Source organism: Dermochelys coriacea, chromosome 1 (assembly GCF_009764565.3).
Source record: "Dermochelys coriacea isolate rDerCor1 chromosome 1, rDerCor1.pri.v4, whole genome shotgun sequence".
NCBI lineage: Eukaryota > Metazoa > Chordata > Testudines > Dermochelyidae > Dermochelys > Dermochelys coriacea.
In genome coordinates, this window is record NC_050068.2 from 39,876,882 (window position 1) to 39,897,810 (window position 20,929).

At 40.9% G+C, this 20,929-nt stretch overlaps 1 protein-coding gene across 5 annotated transcripts in view; it reads left to right on the forward strand.

Moving 5' to 3' along the window:
- IFT88 (intraflagellar transport 88) overlaps window positions 1–15,773 on the forward strand; it is an 88,179-nt gene extending 72,406 nt beyond the window's left edge. For 4 of the 5 annotated variants that reach the window (XM_038409373.2, XM_043504275.1, XM_043504274.1 and 1 more), the window contains 2 exons: window positions 14,093–14,191; window positions 15,464–15,773. In XM_038409373.2, the coding sequence (XP_038265301.1) occupies window positions 14,093–14,191; window positions 15,464–15,585 (221 nt within the window). In that variant the 3' untranslated portion in view covers window positions 15,586–15,773. The remainder of the gene's footprint in view (window positions 1–14,092; window positions 14,192–15,463) is intronic. The other variant, XR_006277611.1, reaches the window with a different exon arrangement.
- Window positions 15,774–20,929: the final 5,156 nt, after the last annotated feature.

Here is a 20,929-nt window from a genome sequence, read left to right on the forward strand (position 1 = left end):
GCCACACGTACTCCTTTTCTTTTTGCGAATACAGACTAACACGGCTGCTACTCTGAAAATGTGTGGAATGGTTCAGGAAGTTTTTTGGTTTTTGTTTTGTTTTTTTTTTTTATAAAAATTGGACTATTTTTCTTATCCTTCCACCTGCAAAGCCAGATGTCTTAATTACCACTTATCCAACTGTACAAGGCTCAGAGAGAGCCATGAAAACCCCAAACATAGCCCAAAATAGCTTTTCAGTACTTAAACATTTTACATCTATTAAGTCTCCTATTTTAGGATCTTAGGGGGCTAGAACGGAGTCCTTGTGTGCCTTAGGAAAAGGGTTAATATTTCCATTTTATAATGGTATGAAGCCCCCATTTTCAGCTCTGCCATCCTATGAGATAGACTTTTGAATTAATTACATTTTTATATAGAGAAACCCCATCACTTGTCGGGGATTGAATATTGCCGTTTTGGGCCTCAGGCCAAGATAATTTTAAGGGGAAATTTCTCATGGTGGGAGGGAAAAGAGGGAGAGAAGAAAACATTTCTGGGACAGTTTTTTGAATCTTCTCAGGGATTTGAAATATTAGAATAAATCCTACACAGATAGATTAGTGAGCAAAGTGCAGGTCAGGCAGTCAAAAGTGCATGATAAACAATACATATTTCTGCAATTTATTGCATAGTGTATGTATGGGATGTTTTAGTCTGCTTTATCACACACACCTGTATTGTCATCTAAACATTTATTCATATTAATTAAATCTGAAGTTATAGAAAACTGTTATATTTAGAAAACATACAATAATATTTCAGATTGCCTCTTTTTCTGATAACCGATTTTTGGGTTCTTGTCACCTATATGAATCTTGGAGATTCATGATCCTTATGAATAGGGCCTACCAAATTCATGGCTGTGAAAAACATGTCATGGATCATGAAATCTGCTCTTGAGCATGAAATCTGCTCTCCCCTGTGAAATCTGTTGTAGGGGGCTTGCGATATTGCCACGCTTACTTCTTTGCTGCCTTCAGAGCTGGGTGGCTGGAGAGCGTAGAGTGATGGCTGCTGACAAGCACCCAGTTCTGAAGGCAGCGCCACCAACAGTAGCAGCACAGAAGTGAGGGTGGCATGGTATGCGGGGGGCAGGACCAGCCTTATGGGTGGGTAACGGTTGAGCTGGTGAGGGATGGAACTCCCTCTTTCCCCCCATGGTTTGTTCCTGGGGCCAGGTCAGACCCACCTCCAGGAACTTCCCCTGGTTGCAGGAAGCTCCACAGCTGCTGTCTGGGGGTCCAGCTCTGAAGGCAGTGCTGCCACCACCACCAGCAGCACAGAAGTAAGGGTGGCAATACAACATCCCCTCTACAGTATCCATGCAACCACTCCACACAACCCCGTTTTGGGTCGGGACCCCCATGGTTACAACACCGTGAGATTTCAGATTTTTAAAATCCTATGATTGTGAAATTTACCAGAATGGCCCATGAATTTGGTAGGGCCCTACTTATAAACCCTAAGGAAGAAATTCAGTATAGTGGGCTGAGCCCAGACAAAGTCCTCTGCACCTATGGTATGGTTACAAAGTAGCCATGCAGGATGACCTCTGGACCCCATGTTTAGGTAGAAATAGAGTGCAGCGTTGGGGTCAGACCAAGGGATTCAGACCTGTGCAAAACAATGGCCCTGATATCCATATAAATGTTGCAAAGGGCCTCTTTCACTGCTACATTCTGTCATCGTATGTACCTTTGTTAGTGAAAGAATGGAACATTAACTGAGAGAGAAAGTTTGGTAGCTTAATAAATAAGGATGTAAATGCAAGAGGACAGCTAATAGGGGAAATAAGAAAGATTCTAGCTGAGAAGAAGTTAAGACAGCATTAAAGACCCTGAGCTAGCATTTTGCCAATACTTCTCTTAAGGACAAAAAATATATGTGGAAAGTGGAAAGACAGTTGAACTCATAAGGAACTTCTGCCACAAGCTCTATTAATTCTAAGGTGCTGAGTTTTTTCAATTCCACAGATTCATACGTCGGCCATAGACCACATGTAGAGAAACGTATGGACCTTGGAACACTAAGAGATCAAATCTCATAAGAGCAATGGGGTCCAAGTTGAGTTATAGCTGTGCACTCTTCCATATTGATTTTGATTTTTGTGCAAAGTTGTGCAATTATTGTATTCAACTCGTGAGAGACTGAAGAGAGTTTATGCTTTGGGAACAAATCTTTGTAGGAAAGGGTTCTAAGGATGCTCATTTATGGAAATTTGGTGCAACTGACCAAAGATCAAACAGTTTTTGAAACAGCTCAACAAATAAGCAGTATTACAAAGGAGGCTCTGTACTGAGCCTGAAGGTATTTCTGCTGGGACTCCCAATTAAAAGTAGAGGCAAGATGTACTACTTAAACTTTTCAGAAGCAGTCAAAGGCACCACCGATTGATAACTGGGTATGCTAGCCCTGGGAAACGCTATCAGTGAAGAAGTTGGCACAAAAGAGGCAATAGACATAAGGACTGTATTGTAGTATAGCTCCCATTTACAAACTTGCAGTAAGATCAAGTGGGACCAGAAGCCCTAAATACTCATTTTTTCTGTGCTTGGCATAGCTTAACAGGATTGCAAGTCTGTGTTTCACAGTTTAAAAATTCTATGTACACAATCTGCCTGAGTCGCACAAACAACATAAATGTAGGTTACTTTAGTCAAGATTTTTTGATATGTTTATTGCTTAAAAAAAAAAATTAAATACACAAATTTGGGGATTCATTTCCTCAGTTTCTTTGCAAAGACCAGTGGGGATCATTTTTCTGAAGTATTTTAGAGATTTGATATCATTAGCTGATCTAGGAAAAATGTGGAATCCTGAACTCAGTTCTTGTGTGCTAAGTACAAGGGATTGTTTTTACGTACTATTTTTTATAAGTTTTAACTTTACTCTCTTGCAGCCAAATATGCCTATGTTTCTTTATTAGTTTTCATAGACTTTTTCAAATGTTTTATCCATATCTACTTACTTATTGTTAAGGTTAAGATTCTGTCACAGATATTTTTATTAAAAGTCAGGGACAGGTCGCGGGCAATAAACACAAAGAATTCCGCAACCCATCCCTGACTTTTACTAAAATACCCTGTAGGGGGACAAACAGAGCATTTCTGGGGCTTGCAGCTGCTCCAGCCCCACTGCTGCTCCTGCAGTAGGGGCTGATTACTGCTGCTCCAGCCTGCTGACCCAACACCAGCCACTGCTTTGGCAAGCCCCTAGGCTGGCCACCATTCTGGGGGTTACTGCCCCAGGGCCGGCTACAACCCTGGGGCTGACAGCTGCTCCAGCTCTGCCCCAGAAGAAGTCATGGAGGTCCCGGAATCTGTGACAGAACTGTATACTTACTTATAGTAGAATCAATAATAGTACAAGGCTCCTTTGTTTTGGACAGTGACACTGAAAACACCTGCAGAGGGGAGACTAGTGGGAGGATTAAGTGGGCTAGATTTGCCCATAAAACTTAAAAATAATTTACTACTTTTCAGAAATAAAACTATACAGAAGATGCAGGAGAAACATTACAGCATAATCCTAAGAATTCAACTCTTGTCTGCATATATATGGCAGATAGAGTACAAAAAGGGGAGACCAGAAAAAGAGATCTGCAAGAGTGTTCAGTGGAGGACTGTATCTCTATCATAGCAAAGAAAAGCAGTTAAAAGTTATCCAGTCTCGGTTGCTTTTGAAGGTTTAATTTGTTCAAATTTCAAAAAAGGGAACCAAGTTGTGTTGAAGTCACTACGATTTATTTTTGTATTGTTGGCAAGCTTTTCCACAAGAAATATGTTCCTGACCCTTTAAACGGTTTCAGTGTTCTTTCTTTTTCCAATGCACAACTAAGGAGCATTTTGCTACAACAAAGAGATGAAAAATAAGCTTGGAATTATTTCTTTCTTTTAGAGAAAGACCCAGAAGTATCACTAAAAGATCTAGACGCAGTCTGGGTCTGGCAATTTCAAGATTATAGCTAAAATGAACATCCAAAATTTGACCACTCTGGGGTTCTCCTAACATATGTAGAAACATATCTTTCCTCAGCAAGCCTCAGATTTGCATTTTGAATTTTTTTTTTGGGTGACGGGATGAGATGATATTGGTTCTTCACTTTACAATGCGTTTCTATAATAAAAAAAATAGAGAGGAGATAGTGGCCCAGAGAGGCAGTTTAGAGTGAGCAAGTTGTCTGCAGGTGGATTGGTTCCCTTCTCTCATCCATCTCCAGAATCCATGGGATTGAAAGGTTGCACTGTTTGCCTTCTCCATGACTCCCCAGACCACAACAGGGAAAAAAATGAAGGAAGCTCTACAAGGAAAATCTGAGTTTCTTTACCCTCTCCATTCCTCCTACAGTTACCTCAGAGAGTGGAATAGGTTGGCTCTTCATATTTGTATACACTCAGTAGAGCCTACAGGAATCTCCTTGTGTAACAAAGGGACATGTGGATTTTAGAGCAGTGAAGGGCAATAGGCATTGCAGTTCAGGTCTGCACTGTAAGGCAAGAGATTTGCAGAAAGTCTTCTCACTACCTTAAGGCAAAAGCTTCACAATCAGTTGCATTTTCAGTTGGCTTTCAGGGGAGACTGGACTGTTTTCCCCTTCATGCTCCATTAACTCCAGATCCTCACACTGGAATAAACTGAACATGTTTTCTGTGTATTAGCACACCCTACGGGTTAGTTTAACTTCCATGCTAGAAATCCCATGCTAAATCATCTCAGGCATTGGCACCCTGGCAGCAGGATTGTCTGGCTATGTAGACTCCCTCCTCAGGCCCTTCGTTACCAGCACTCCCAGCTATCTTCGAGACACCACCGATTTCCTGAGGAAACTACAGTCCATTGGTGATCTTCCTAAAAACACCATCCTAGCCACTATGGATGTAGAAGCCCTCTACACCAACATTCCACACAAAGATGGACTACGAGCCGTCAGGAACAGTATCCCCGATACTGTCACGGCTAACCTGGTGGCTGAACTTTGTGACTTTGTCCTGACCCATAACTATTTCACATTTGGTGACAATGTATACCTTCAAATCAGCGGCACTGCGATGGGTACCCGCATGGCCCCACAGTATGCCAACATTTTTATGGCTGACTTAGAACAACGCTTCCTCAGCTCTCGTCCCCTAATGCCCCTACTCTACTTGCGCTACATTGATGACATCTTCATCATCTGGACCCATGGAAAAGAAGCTCTTGAGGAATTCCACCATGATTTCAACAATTTCCATCCCACCATCAACCTCAGCCTGGACCAGTCCACACAAGAGATACACTTCCTGGACACTGCGGTGCTAATAAGCGATGGTCACATAAACACCACCCTATATCGGAAACCTACTGACCGCTATTCCTACCTACATGCCTCTAGCTTTCATCCAGATCATACCACTCGATCCATTGTCTACAGCCAAGCGCTACGATATAACCGCATTTGCTCCAACCCCTCAGACAGAGACAAACACCTACAAGATCTCTATCATGCATTCCTACAACTACAATACCCACCTGCTGAAGTGAAGAAACAGATTGACAGAGCCAGAAGAGTACCCAGAAGTCACCTACTACAGGACAGGCCCAACAAAGAAAATAACAGAACGCCACTAGCCATCACCTTCAGCCCCCAACTAAAACCTCTCCAACGCATCATCAAGGATCTACAACCTATCCTGAAGGACGAGCCATCACTCTCACAGATCTTGGGAGACAGACCAGTCCTTGCTTACAGACAGCCCCCCAATCTGAAGCAAATACTCACCAGAAACCACACACCACACAACAGAACCACTAACCCAGGAACCTATCCTTGCAACAAAGCCCGTTGCCAACTCTGTCCACATATCTATTCAGGGGATACCATCATAGGGCCTAATCACATCAGCCACACTATCAGAGGCTTGTTCACCTGCGCATCTACCAATGTGATATATGCCATCATGTGCCAGCAATGCCCCTCTGCCATGTACATTGGCCAAACTGGACAGTCTCTACGTAAAAGAATGAATGGACACAAATCAGACATCAAGAATTATAACATTCAAAAACCAGTTGGAGAACACTTCAATCTCTCTGGTCACTGGATCACAGATCTTAGAGTGGCTATACTTCAACAAAAAAGCTTCAAAAACAGACTCCAATGAGAGACTGCTGAATTGGAATTAATTTGCAAACTGGATACAATTAACTTAGGCTTGAATAGAGACTGGGAATGGATGAGTCATTACACAAAGTAAAACTATTTCCCCATGGTATTTCTCCCTCCCACCCCACCCCCCACTGTTCCTCTGATATTCTTGTTAACTGCTGGAATTAGCCTACCTTGCTTGTCACCATGAAAGGTTTTCCTCCTTTCCCCCCCCTGCTGCTGGTGATGGCTTATTTTAAGTGATCACTCTCCTTACAGTGTGTATGATAAACCCATTGTTTCATGTTCTCTGTGTGTGTGTATATAAATCTCTCCTCTGTTTTTTCCACCAAATGCATCCGAGGAAGTGAGCTGTAGCTCACGAAAGCTTATGCTCTAATAAATTTGTTAGTCTCTAAGGTGCCACCAGTACTCCTTTTCTTTATGCTAGAAATGGTTTACACTTAAGCAGAATTTTAGATTAAAGGCTTTACATTAGCTGGGCAGAGTGCTGAATTCATGGGTTTTGGTCAAACCAAACCAAGCTCCCTTTTCTCCATGGACCCCCACCACCATCACCACCACCATCATCCAAAGTGTGAAGGACATAGTGAGAGGCATTTAAACATATTTTGGGTTGATGGAACATCCTGATTCTCTGTTAAGAACTTTAGCCCACTATGCACTTTATTTAAGACACTTGAATTTTTTTAAGGTGACTTAGATCTAACTAAATGATTTCACTCTTAATATCCTGGGAAAAGAAAGTATTTCATGCATGTTCTGTGCCTCATATACATTGTGTAAAATAGTACTAAAAATAAAATTAATGTATTCTGTGATATTGGAGGAATTGCTTGTGTTGTAATTGTTCTTCCCATCTCTCTAACTTATGATCACTGAAAGTTTTCTTAGAAATACCAGCTGTAAATCTGTATAATTTGACTGATATGGTATACATGTGTAACCCATACAACACCTGGGTGTGGTGTTCTGTCCCATCTAGTGGCACTGAGACCAGAGTCTGCTCTATAGCCTTAACTAACAGCCAGTTGGCTTTTAGTTCATGTGGTAGAGTTATGGCTGGGGCGCTGGGGTCGTCCCCACTCCAGCCAGGGTGCTTGGTCGGGGGCCACACCAAGCAGCTCAGCCCCGCTCTGGCTGGAGCGATGGGTTGGGGGCCGCTCCAGCCGGGGCACTGGGTCGCAGGCTGCACCATGTGGCTCGGCCCCGCTCCAGCCAGGGTGCTGGGTTGCGGGCCACACCATGCAGCGCCCAGAAGCTGTGGCATGGCCCCGCTCTGGTTCCTGTGTGCTCCAATGGCCCCCTCCAGGGCTCCAATGGGAGCTGCAGAGGTGGTGCCTGCGGATGGGACAGTGTGCAGAGCCGCCTGGCCGTGCCTCTGCTTAGGAGCCAGAAAAGGGACATGCTGCTGCTTCCGGGAACTGCTTGAGGTAAGCGCCACTCGAGCCTGCACCTGAGCCTCTCCCCATGCCCCCACCCTCTGCCCCAGCCCTGATCCCCCTCTGAGCCCCTCGGTCCCAGCCCAGAGCACCCTCCTATACCCCAAACTCCTCATCACCAGCCCCACCCCAGAGCCCGCACCCCCAACCAGAGCCCTCACCCGCTCCTGTACCCCAACCCTTATTTTGTGAGCATTCATGGCCCGCCATACAATTTCTATTCCCCGATGGGGCCCTTGGGCCAAAAAGTTTGCCCACCCCTGTAGTAGAGGCTCATGCACCAAGTTCCAGAGGTCCCGAGTTCGATCCCACCCGCTGACGACCAGGGTCTGTTGGTGTAACAAGTGGGGGCTCATCCGGGATTTCAACTAGGAAGTCTCTGAAGCTTGGGACACACTTTCTCAGTTAGGGGAAGTATGTACCCCGCCCGCCGACAACCGGGTTCTGTTGGTGTTACACATGTAACTAATCTGCCAACTAAGAAGTACAAAAACATTTGCAGAGAAATTAGAACCTTTTCATCTGGATATAGCAGTGCCAAAATCTTTAAGTATTCCAAAGTAGAACTATGTATACAAGATTTTGCTGTACTAATCGTTCTTCCACATAAAAATTACCAGTGGATTTGTTTTATATGTTCATTCTTTTTAGTTTAATTTTCCCTTCTAGCAATCTGCACCATCTGTATGTACAATAATCAACAGTAGTTTTTTAAAGTGCAGTTGCAAGTATGAGTGAACCATTAATAAATGTGCACATTTATGCTAAATTTTACATTAAGCGTATGACATAAGTAGCTAGGAAAAGCAGAGACACAAGGTGTTTTAGGTAATATCTTTATTGAATCAACTTCTGTTGGGGGGGGAGAGAGAGAGAGACAAACTTTCAGACTTACACAGAGCTCTTCTTCTGTGTAAGCTCAAAAGCTTGTTTCTCTCACCAAAGAAGTTGGTTCAGTAAAAGATATTAACTCACCCACCTTGTCTCGCTAATATCCTGTGACCAACACAGTTACGACAATACTGTAATAGGAAAATCAGAGTTAAGGCTGCCACTCTACCCTTAATCCACCTTGTTTTGTGTATTGCAAAGGTCAGATAAAAGCATATATGATTTATTTATTATAATGCTTTGTTTATTTAGGAAGTTTTAACAGGTTTACAAATGCATGCCATGTAAATATAAAAAACAAAGCAATCATTACAACAGTGAGCTCTTGTGTAGAGCGACATAGAGGAATACAGTCATCAGATCTCTCTGTTTAACAGAGTGTTACGATATTACGGAGTGAGCATGATTACACCTTCCATGAGTTGTCTTTTCTAGTGATTTTATGAACTCAAGTGAAATCTCCGATTTCATATTTAACAGACTAGTCATGTCAATCAAATGTTAATTTAAAAAATTGGTTAGATGTGCTAGTGTTTTCACAGGGGAAAGTACTTTGCCTGAGTATTGAATAAATGGTCACCAAATCTATTTTGCTGTGATTGTAATTGGTGCATTGGTTTTTCCATAACCATCTCCGATTTTTTGTTGACCTTTCCTCTAGAGTTAGCCTCACAATTGAAAATGACAAATAGTCTGTCAGTAGCCTAGCAGCTACTAGCAGATGAGAGGTTAATTCTTTTTCTTTTGTGTGACCATTTGTGCTAGGAAGCCCCAGGAGGATTGGCACAGGATTTTGTGCCCAGTAATAAATGCCAGGATTCGGAGTGCATTATCCATTTCTATGCATGTATAAATCCGATTAACCATTATGCACACAGATTGAGAGGAGAAGAAAGGGAGATTGAGAGTGTAGTCATAATTCCAAGTTTACTTGCTTTTCATGATTAAATATAATTTTAAATCAAATTTATAAAATATCTTAACCTGCTTTTTGTATTCAAATTCTTTTAGAGGTCTTATTTTTTGGTTCTTTAAACCAAAGAAAAACATTCCTTCAATTAATATCGTATTGGTCTATTGGCATTTTGGATGGACCAAAAATCAATACTGTGTGAATGGCCCTGCTCGACTAATTACAGTGATGATGTACTAATGGCTTTTTAATAGAGAATGATAAATTGCTCCTTTGCAGATTAAAGTCATTTTACTTTCACTGGAAGTTAATCACTGACACAAAGAGCTAGTTCAACTCTTCACTATATGCGCCATTGTTAAGTAAATAAAGTTAATTGACTAAAATTTTGTGACGGCATAGAATATTGTTTTCATTATGAGCAGTAACTTTTATTATTTTAAAAGTAAATGATAAAATTGCTCTTCTTACTATTTGTACTGTTCCTAGAATAAGGTAGGTAGAACTTATTTGCAGTCTGAGAAATGTTTGCAGTGGATCTTTACTGAAAGTGCTTGTTTAGTCTTTCCAACAATTACACAATTATTATAACTCAGAATCTATACAGTAGCAGATAAAACCTCTACAGAAATTCCTTGCTTCCATAGAATTTTCATTGTCATCCTTTGTCTTCATATTATCTTTTTATTTTTATTTCTTTATACATGCCTTCTGTCAACCCAGTGGTTATAATAGGTTTGTGAACTTGTCCTGCTTTTGGTTTCTTTGGACTCTTTCTTTGCCTGATCTATCTCTTTCCTCCCATTTTGGCAGCTGTCTTTTCCCTGAAAATAGGTGCAGACTTTTCTCAGAAGTGTTAAAAGGTCTGTGTAAATTATTCTTTAATCAAGGGTGATGCATTTTTAATAACACAATTTTATTTAATTTTACAGCTGTTTCCTTTTTTCCTTGGCTAGACAGGCAGACAATCATTGTCATTTTTGGTGAAATTTGGTGTTATTTCCAAAACCCACAAGTGTGGAATGCATATTAAAGGAAATCAGATTTTCTGTTGACTACAGACTAGAAATTTCACCTCTGTAAAGTATGCACATTTGTGCTAAAATGATTTAAAAGCCAGCTTCTCCTTTGAAATTCTTCTGTCCAGTGTGGGATCCCAAGATCCTACAGTCTCCATTGCAAAATTAAGTTCCATGGAGTTGGCCAAATTACACATTTAGAGAGAGTAAAAAAATATATAAGATTTATATGCGAAGAGAACTGCAAAATGTAAAATTTTATGACAGAAGTTTTCACTACTTATCAATCATATTATAAAGCTCTCAGTCAGCAAGCTTATTAATTACTACCCAGTGACGGCCAAGTCATGCATCCCTTATTAGGGTTTAACACCTCCCACAAGCAAAGATTACCCTCGTGATAAGTAGGAGCGACTTTTCATTTCAATCTCTGTTCATAACCCCTATGCTCAAATAAATGTGTTAGTCTCTAAGGTGCCACAAGTACTCCTTTTCTTTTTAAGGATATGGGAGTTTTGCTTGAGCAGAAACTTATAGGATTGGTTTGTTGGTTGGTTTGAGTCTGGTAGTTCACTTAATATGATGATATTCAGATTGAAAAAAATCAATGAGAGGTGAACACTGTTTTGTGTTGTACTGCTTGTATAGAAGATGCAAAAAAAGTGTTCTACGGGTTTTGCAGCCAGGCTTATTCCATCTTGTGGGTTTGGTTTTGGTTGTTGTTTATTTTTTTTAAATGTTTTGCTCGTGGATATGCACCCTATTAGCAGAGGTCTTACTCAGTTTCTTCCAGAAAAAAACCCGACCCAGCAGAGTTTTTGGTAAGTGTTCCTTTTCTGAACTTGTGTGTCACTCTAAAGTATTTATATAAATATAGCATTCATTTGAAAGTTTTTAAATCAAGCTCTAATTTCAATCTGGGAGTGAAAGTTTTATTCTGAATAGTTAAAAGGGAAGTGATGAAAACACAAGAATGGGTCTTTTTATGCCTATTAAGAAACAAAAGGGGAAAAAATGTCTAGAAAGCCCAGAGGGGAAGAAGAATAGGTGGAGTCATTGCAAATTGGGAGGTTGTCGGTCTGGAAGGTGAGCGTCTTAGTTATGGAAGTAAAGCTATGGACGACAGGACAGTTGATTCAGAATTATATCAATTATTAACATACCTCCACTTCTGTCCAGCCAGCTCAGCATCAACAGAGCATGTCTTTAGCAAATTCAGATTGGTTTGGTTGAAACTTGGTAATAGGCTAGGTGTTAAAAAGGCAAATAACTTGGTAAAAGTGTATCAGTATTTAAAGGCAGATATAAAAGAGTGATAGGTCTCGCTAGTTAGTAGAATGAACTCTTTTTATAGTCTTGTATTTTGCTTTGAGAATTGAAAGCTTTTCATTTTATACAGTGGGTGCTGTTTTATGTGTAAAGAGTAAATATGCAGACAAAGCAAATCACATAGTGCATGTTGTATTTCACTTCAGAAAATCTTTTTTTCAATCTGCTAGTTTTTGTTTTGTCAGAAAGAAGTGATTTCTTGTGTTTGAATAAAAAAATTATAAAAATAGGGAAATCCATAGCTACTCTGTCACATGTCCCATTAACTTAATGTCATGATAATTTTGCCTGAGAAAGGACTAAGTAAAAGCTACTTAAGGACCTTAGGATTCAGTCCAAGAGGCCTCATAGTTAAAATTGCTCAATTTACGGTGCAAAAGTACAGTGGATGGTTTATTTATGAGAGGGACAAGGTGTATGGGGTAATATTTCATTGGACCAACTTCTGCTGGTGAAAGAGACAAGTTTTTGAGCAACACAGAGCTCTTCTTCAGGTCTTCAGTTTATTTATAGTCTGTGCATTTCTGGTTTATGTTCAGCTCTTCTCCTGCTTTTCTGTTTATGTCAAACCCTGCTGCTGCTTCTTTGCAATATCTCTAAATTATGTGCTTCCTTTCTAACTCTCAGAACCCTTTCACATGCTACCTTGATTTTCTTTATCTTGGTTTCAGCAACCTCCTCCTCTCTGAAACGAACCTATGAAATTTATACAATTGCTACCATTAATAGTCTTCTTCTCTGGCACTCCCAGCCATGTGATTCCCCTCTTCACATCCCTTCACTATCCCTCTTCATATCCCTTCCTTTCCTGTCACTTTCATCAAGTGCAAACTTACTGTCTTCAGAGTCCTAAGGCCTTATTATTATTTGTATTATTGTAACACCTAGGTGCACAGATCCTACCTACTCTCTTAGTTCTCCCTGCAGACCCTTTTTAATCCTCCGATTCTCATCTTCACACCTTCTTCCGTACTTCTTCTAGCTTGCTGCTCGCTTTCTGGGCCCTGAGTCTTATCCAAAGCATGTTGTAGTTAGTAAGAGACTTCACTGAGCTTTGGATCAGGCCCCTTCTCTCCCAACTGATTTCTGTTTATTCAAATCCCTCCTTAAAATACATTTCATCCATGAAGCCTTTCGATAATAATCCACCAAAGATAGATAAATAATAATCCCTTCTCCTCACCCTATACCAAAACTACATTTTCTCTGTCTGACTTAGATTATATGTTCCTTGGAGCAGAGGCAATGTCCTCCTGTAGGGCTTGTGAATGGCTGAGCATGCTGCACTCAGCAGTCATATTAGAGTAAAATAAATATTTGTAAAAATAACAATTTATGAACAGAACATATGTAATAAATATCGGAATTACAATTTGTAGCCATCTCCTGACTTCATACCCGTTGCCTGTTCCCTTTCAGCTGGAAACATTTCTAACAACAGCATTATTGCATGTTGCAAAGAAGTATACTTATGTTTGGCTGCATGGCATAAACTGCTCTGTAAATACACCAATCCAAAACAAGGGGCATTTTCCCCTGGAAGCAAAATATTGAATCACAAAATTGTTCCAGCAGACAAAATTGAAAGCTTCCGATAAACTGTGAAAAAGATTCAAGGCTGCCCTGTGAATCTACCGTTTAGAGGGTCTGAAATACTGCTGTGGCACTAGAATGTTAATCTGACAGTGTCTGGATACTAGGCAGCCATCAGAGCAGTCGCATTCCTGGGGGCCCATTGCAAACTGAGCTGTGAATAGAATGTTTACAGCAAGATGCAGAGCCAAGATGTATTGTCTATATGAACTGTGCTTGACTACCATGCTAATAGCAATGCCACACAGGCATTTCTAATGAAAGGCAAAGTAAGTCTTCTGGATTTAGGACTGATGGTGTGATCCACCTGTCAGACTAATATATATACGTCTGAAATGTTTTTGTATGCATTATGAAACAGGCATCGTTTGTAGGAACCACATGTTTTAATCTATTTAAACCCTCAAATATTACTTTTCTTTAATTTTAATAGATGTTTTAATATGTTAGAATTTGAAGCTAAAAAGATGTAAAATAAAAGTTTAATTATCCCACAGCATGAGTGGCACTGTATATTTTGTCACACATACACAGATCTCAGAGGTCATATTCTTAGAAATCTGATTAAAATTCAATATGATGGGCATCAGGAAAATAATGGCGTAAGATATAAAAAACTTATTTTATGCAAATTAGTCCAATTTCAGTTGCCTAGCTTGCTTTCATGAAGTATGTGACAGTGTTTTATTGTGGAGTTTCTAATTTTTTTTTTTTTCAGATAGTGGCGGTAGTGCTAAAGGGGAACGACTAAGTGCCAAGCTGAGGGCTCTGCCTGGAACAAATGAGCCCTATGAAAGCAGTGGTAATAAAGAAATAGGCAAGTAGACTGTGGTACCTTCTGAGTTGCCCCATCTTGCCTAGACAAAGGGAATGAGAAAAATAATTGCTAAAAATCATATTGAAGTGCACAAATTGTGGAAGAATTTATCATGAAACATGGATGGAAAAATAGTTATAGCTTCTTTGCTCCCAGGTCTACCATTAAATCATTAACTTGCGCTTGTATGTTGTCAAAGGGACATATCCATTTCAAAAAGTGATTTCAACTACCGAATCTGCTCACTGCAATCCTATGCCGTTTTTTGTACTTTTACAATCACACATTCTTATTTTATTAAGGGGAGCTTTTCAAAAGACCCTAAGGGAGATAGGCACCTAAATCCCATTGCAATTCATTAATGCCTGGAATTCTCTTACTGAACCCATCCACCATTCCTCCTCTGCCAAGCCCCTTCCTAAAACCTATTTCTCTAAGTCTTGAATATTAACTATATACCTGTAATAAAGCAATAGAAATAATTTTGAAAAGGAAACTCTAGCCACCAGAACATATGCATGACCACTATTGTTCTCTTCCTCCTCTCCGTGTTATCTCTTCCTGTTCTGTAATGGGGTAATGTAGACCCCAAACCTGCATATACTCTTACATCCATGCAGAATCTCATTGACTTCAGTGACACTGCACGTGGGTATAATGGTTTGAGCTAGTAAATCCCAATGCGGTAAACTCTTCAGGGCACGAAATCAGTGTCGCTCACGTGTCTTGTAAAGCATCATGCACAGCTATAGCATGCTCCACATAATTCTTGATTTTAGTCTCGTGTGATTGATACAAGCTCATAGACATTAAGGTCAGAAGGGACCATTATGGTCATCTAGTCTGACCTGCACAATGCAGGCCACAGAATCTCACCCACCCACTCCTGCAATAAACCTCTCATCTATGTCTGAGCTATTGAAGTCCTCAAATCATGGTTTAAAGACTGGAAGGTGCAGTGAAGCCTCCAGCAAGTGACCCGTGCCCCATGCTGCAGAGGAAGGTGAAAAAACCCCAGGGCCTCTTCCAATCTGCCCTGGAGGAAAATTCTTTCCTGACACCAAATATGGTGATCAGCTGAACCCTGAGCAAGATTCACCAGCCAGATACCCAGGAAAGAATTCTCTGTAGTAACTCAGATCCCATCCCATCACAGGCCATTGGGCTGATTTACCATGAATAGTTAACGTGATTTTGGCAATTAATTGATCTTTATCACATCATACCATCTCCATAAACTTACCGTTTCAACTGTTTTCTTTTGAATCCTAGATGCTTCCTATGTAGATCCACTTGGACCACAAACAGAGAGACCAAAAACTGCAGCAAGAAAAAGAATGGATGAAGATGAGTTTGCTGATGAAGAGTTAGGAGAAGATTTGCTTCCAGAATAATGTACAGTACAGGATAAAATTTGTGTTTTGAAAGTTTTAGCAGAAAAATATTCAGAAATGATAATTTTGTATTAGAATTTGATAAAATGTTTGAGGAAAAATTCATGTTGTATTTATGGTAATGTGTATATATAAAATTGTGAATTTGGCGTCGAGTTTTTATTATGATCAATAAAAACTAAAAAGTTTTTTGTTTTGATTGTGCATACAAACAGTGCTCAGGCACTTTTCTAACAAACTGGTTGTGGATTGTAGCAAATTTAGATCTGTTTGCACAGATATTACACATTGTAACAGTATCAAGCATAAATGTCTCTTCAGTGGCTGTACATTTTTATAGAATCTTTCAACCCCAAATACCTCAAAGATCATGCAAGAAGGATGGAAATTTCACAGGCCTAATGAGAGCAGAATTTACATTAATAATCAATATGAACTGATTTACTTTAATAGTGTCACACATTACACTGTCATCTTCAAGGTGCAATTCAGCAAAGCACATAAGCAAATGCTTAATTGAATGAGACTTAAGCACATATTTAAGATCAGGCTTAAATGATTTGCTGAATCTGAGCCAAAATGTAGCTAAACTCAGACTTCAAAATTGGCACCTGCCTCCTCCCTCAAGAAGTCAGCTCCTTGGGTGTTTAAAAGCGAAGTATCATATTTTTGTCATTTTACTCATTTTAGGCCAGGGTGTGGTTAGAGTGCGCTGGATATTATTCTAGCATGTGCATCATCAACAGAATTCGTAACTAGATTTCAGTTGCAGAATCGTAGTTATTGAGAACTGAGCTTGATTTTCAGATCCCATGTTGAGTGTGTAGAACAGACAGAAAAAACATCATCTTACTTGTGAACCGAGCAAGTCTGATATGAAGATATTGACAGGATGACCATATTTCTCAAAGAGAAAACGGGATACCCCAGCCGCTCACCCAAGGCGTTGCCCTACCTCCACATGAGGCTGTCGCCTGTCACTGGAACCCTGAGGAGGGCCCCTCAGGAATCTGTCATCTGTCACTGGAACTTTGCAGGGTCTCACTTTGTCACTGCTGTCACCTGTTGCTGGAACCCTGCCAGGGCCCCACTAGCTGTTGGCTCCAGAGTCCTGCAGCCCCTGGGGCTGAAGCAGAGAATGTCAGGGAAGTCTCTAGAGTCACAGAATCCATGATTTCCATGCCATAAACGTAGCCTTAATTATTTGACATTGATAACCACAAGTGACTGATTTGTATTAACCACAAATAAACCAGGCATTTGAACCAGCTTCCAAACCCAAGAGGTGGAATCAAATCACTTGACATCAACCCTGGGCTGAAGAATCACCTATTGGAGAAGTCTTTGGGGTAGAACCCTACATCAGAGACAGCTGCACGGCCAGGCATTAGGGTCCAGAGATCCTCAAAATAGTTAGCTGTCAACAAGCTGAGCCTACCTGCCCCATATGGGTTCCATCTAGCCATAATAGTTTTCATTAAATATAAACCTGTTTCAAAATTTTGAACTTTGGGAAATGACAAAGGAGGTAACTCGGGCCTCAGCTACCTCCATCAGCAATTCCTGCAGTCCTGGTCCTGCAGCATCAGAAGGGATTGGAAGCCTTTCCTAGGGCATGCACTGCAGCAGCGACTCAGCACCTTGCTCATACGTGGGGTCATTACACAATGGTCAGGTCAAAATTTTGCATTTCTCTGTCCCTCTCATGATGTACAAAACTGGGCATGCAATGCAGCTGCTATTGTGGGCCTCATCCAAAGCCCATTGAAGTCAAACGACACTAGTGCACATTAGACATTGATGCACCCTATTGTTCGCCCTCTTGAAACATGAGCTCTTTTATTAATAAATAGGGTGAAAGAACTAGGTACAGTGACAGATCTCCACACTCAGGCAAAACTTCCATTAGCTGCTAAGTTACAAGAGAATTCAATGGGAATTTTGATTGCATAAAGATGATTGGGTCTTAATAGTCCTGGTCCTGAGTGACATAATTTGGATCTACATCTGAAATTTCCCAAAGTGTGTGCAGACATCCCACAGCTCTACCTATCCTTCAGCACATACAAACAAACCACTGTCACCAAGAAGGCCCAGTGCTTAACATAAGAACGGCCATACTGGGTCAGACCAAAGTCCATCCAGCCCAGTAGCCTGTCTATCGACAGTGGCCAATCCCGGTGCCCCAGAGGGAATGAACCTAACAGGTAATGATCAAGTAATCTCTCTTCTGCCATCCATCTCCACCCTCTGACAAACAGAGGCTAGGGACACCATTCCTTACTCATCCTGGCTGATAGCTATTAATGGACTTAACCTCCATGAATTTATCCAGTTCTCTTTTAAACCCCTGTTATAGTCCTAGCATCCATAACCTCCTCAAGCTGAGTGTGCGCTGTGTGAAGAACTTCCTTTTATTTGTTTTAAACCTGCTGCCCATTAATTTCATTTGGTCCCCTAGTTCTTATTATAGGAACAAGTAAATAACTTATTCACTTTCTCCACACCACACATGATTTTATATACCTCTATCATGTCCCCCCCTTAGTCTCCTCTTTTCCAAACTGAAAAGTCCTAGCCTCTTTAATCTCTTCTCATGTGAGACCCATTCCAAATCCCTAATAATTTTAATTGCCCTTTTCTGAACCTTTTCTAATGCCAGTACAGTGGAGTCGCATCTTACACAAGGGTTAGGTTCTAAAGTCAGCGCGTATGGCTAAAATCGCATATAGTCAAAATTACCCTTGAAAATCCCTTAAATCGCCCATAAAGTACAGTATACTGTACATGGTTTTGTCTATACAACCCTGTACAGTAATATGTATAAATGTATAATGTATACAGTAATGTACAGTATATAATAAAGAGTACATATGCAAAATATAATTTTACAGTACTGTATTTTCAATTACAGGGGGTCATCAGGGCTTGATGTCGATCCAGGAGACGGAGGTGAAGGAGAGCTTGGTCTACGACTCGCTTTCTGTCACCCAAGTGGTTGGCTGTGGTTCAGCTTGAGAAATTGATTATATAGGCTGATCTGCTGCTGGTTGTTTTTCCTTGAAAAACATGGTAATGGGCAACTGTCGCTGTTGTCTCTTGAGCTGCTCAAACATTTCTCGATACGGTCTCAAATCGTCCATAATACTACGTGCCATTTTGAGGCTTCGTTCCATAGAGAGATCGTATTCAAAAATTAAATCATTCTTCATTGGCAGATGCAGCTTCATCAGTAGTCTGCATGTTTTTGAGGTTGAAGTGGTTCCTAAAACTGTTAAGCCAACTTTGGCTGGCTTTGAATTCCTTCGCATCAGAAGGCTGTCTCTCTTCGGCGGGAAGTTTGAACAGCGCGTAGAGGCTAAGAGCCTTTTCTCGCAACATGTTGCCATTGATAGGCACACATTTACAGTTCATGTCTTCCAGCCATAAGCTTAATGCCTTTTCAGTCTTCACTTAAGTCTTATCACGCACCTGGCTCATCCCTTTAGCAGTTATTGGAGCACTTGATGCCATGGCTTGACGAATTTCTCTCTCTCGAATCTTGATGGCACAGATGCTAGATTCGTTGCGGCCATATTTATGCGCCAAGTTGGAGACAGACATGCCATCTCTCAATAAGTCCAACACAGCCAGTTTTTCCTCCAGCGTTGGAACAGATCACTGTTTCTTCGGTTGAGTACCAGATGAAGTAGTTGACTTGCATTTAGGGGCCATGTTGTATGAAAAATACGTATCTTTAAATACTAAAATCACACTCAGCATGGCGAGATGCTCACACTACGAGAGGCACACAGGAACTGAGACCAACTGAGGGAACAGCAGATTCACGCTCACCATCTCACGCTCACTCTGGGGCATACGCTCATTGAGTGGAATGGTGGGTGGAATCGCCCACACTATTTATAGGTATCTTGTTGTTTTTCTTTTTTTTTTTTTTTTTTTTTTTTGCCACGTGCGTATATTTGAATTCGCATAAGTTAAATGCGTGCATGATGCAACTCACCTGTATATCTTTTTTGGATGCGATCAGCTCATCAGTAAAGAACAGCTGGCTGAAGCGGAACCTGAGCAAGATAGAGCTGATGCTGGTGGTCAGAGGAAATTTTGAAGATTTGCAACTATGAAGCAGTCTTCTTTAGTTGCAGGTACACCCCCACAATTGGTCAAGTCAGCCTGTAGTTTAGGATCACTCTTACACGCCTCATTGAAACTACGCTTTCACATAGAAAGCATTGCTTGCAGATGCTGCTATCATCTCTGGTTACCAAGGAGACTCTGTCCCATCCTGGTGGACAATGAACTGGCCTCAGTTATTCAAGCCTTGGTCACCTCTCAGCAGGATTACAGCAATTCAATATATCTGGGCATGAAACCTTCAGCACTGAGGAAATGTCAAGAAATATTGAACACTGCAGCACTTCCCCTTAGCCACATTGGCAACAGGTTGTACCTCAGACCTGTCCTCTACTCTCTACACTGGCTTCCCACAGAATGTCAAATCAAGTTCAAAGTCTCAGTCCTTGTCTAAAAGAGGCTCCATGGTATCTAAAAGATCAGCTAAAGCTCCAGGATGAAGACTCTGGTAACAACTTTGCTCCTCCGGCACAAGGGAACTCCCTCTAATAGGATAAATCTTGTCTGTGCAGGAGACTACAATAATTAGTACGGTATAACAACGCCTATAGAATAGATCCAAAGTTTCTTACAATCCATTAGAGACAAGGGCAAGTAACAAAGCTCAGATCCAGTTCTAAGGTGTTTGGCTCTGAAGTGCTGATCCTAGTCTATAGTCTCTTAAGAATTATTCTAGCCATGTGCAATCAGGCTTGTACTCATTGTTTAGAAACTCCACCATCCATACTCTGAATGCAGCAGTGACACAATCATTTTATTCTAACCCATAGAACTGCACATGTATAAAATACCTGTTCCTTTCATTTCTCCCACATGAATGTAGATTGAAAGCAATTCCAAGTGCTTTTCTGATTATCTTTTTGGGAAAAGATAAAAGCTGGATCTGTCTGAATCCTGCCATTCTTTGGCCCAAATTCCCAAATTATACCAACCAACTAAAGAGCAATTCTAAAGGCATTGCACCAAAACAATCCTGATCCCAATGAAGGAGGGTTACAAAAACCTAGATCCAGCCATATTTTCAGCCTCAAGCCCCCAAATTCAAATACCTACAGAGAGAATTAGCCTTGCTGCTCCTAGTGCACATATATATTCTGGAACTTGGAGCACGTGCACTGCAAAACTCCAGTTGGCAATTTTGCATCCCAAGGCAAAATCGATAGAAAGTGAACATAGCCACTTCTGCTTCACTGGGAAAATCTGGATGCTG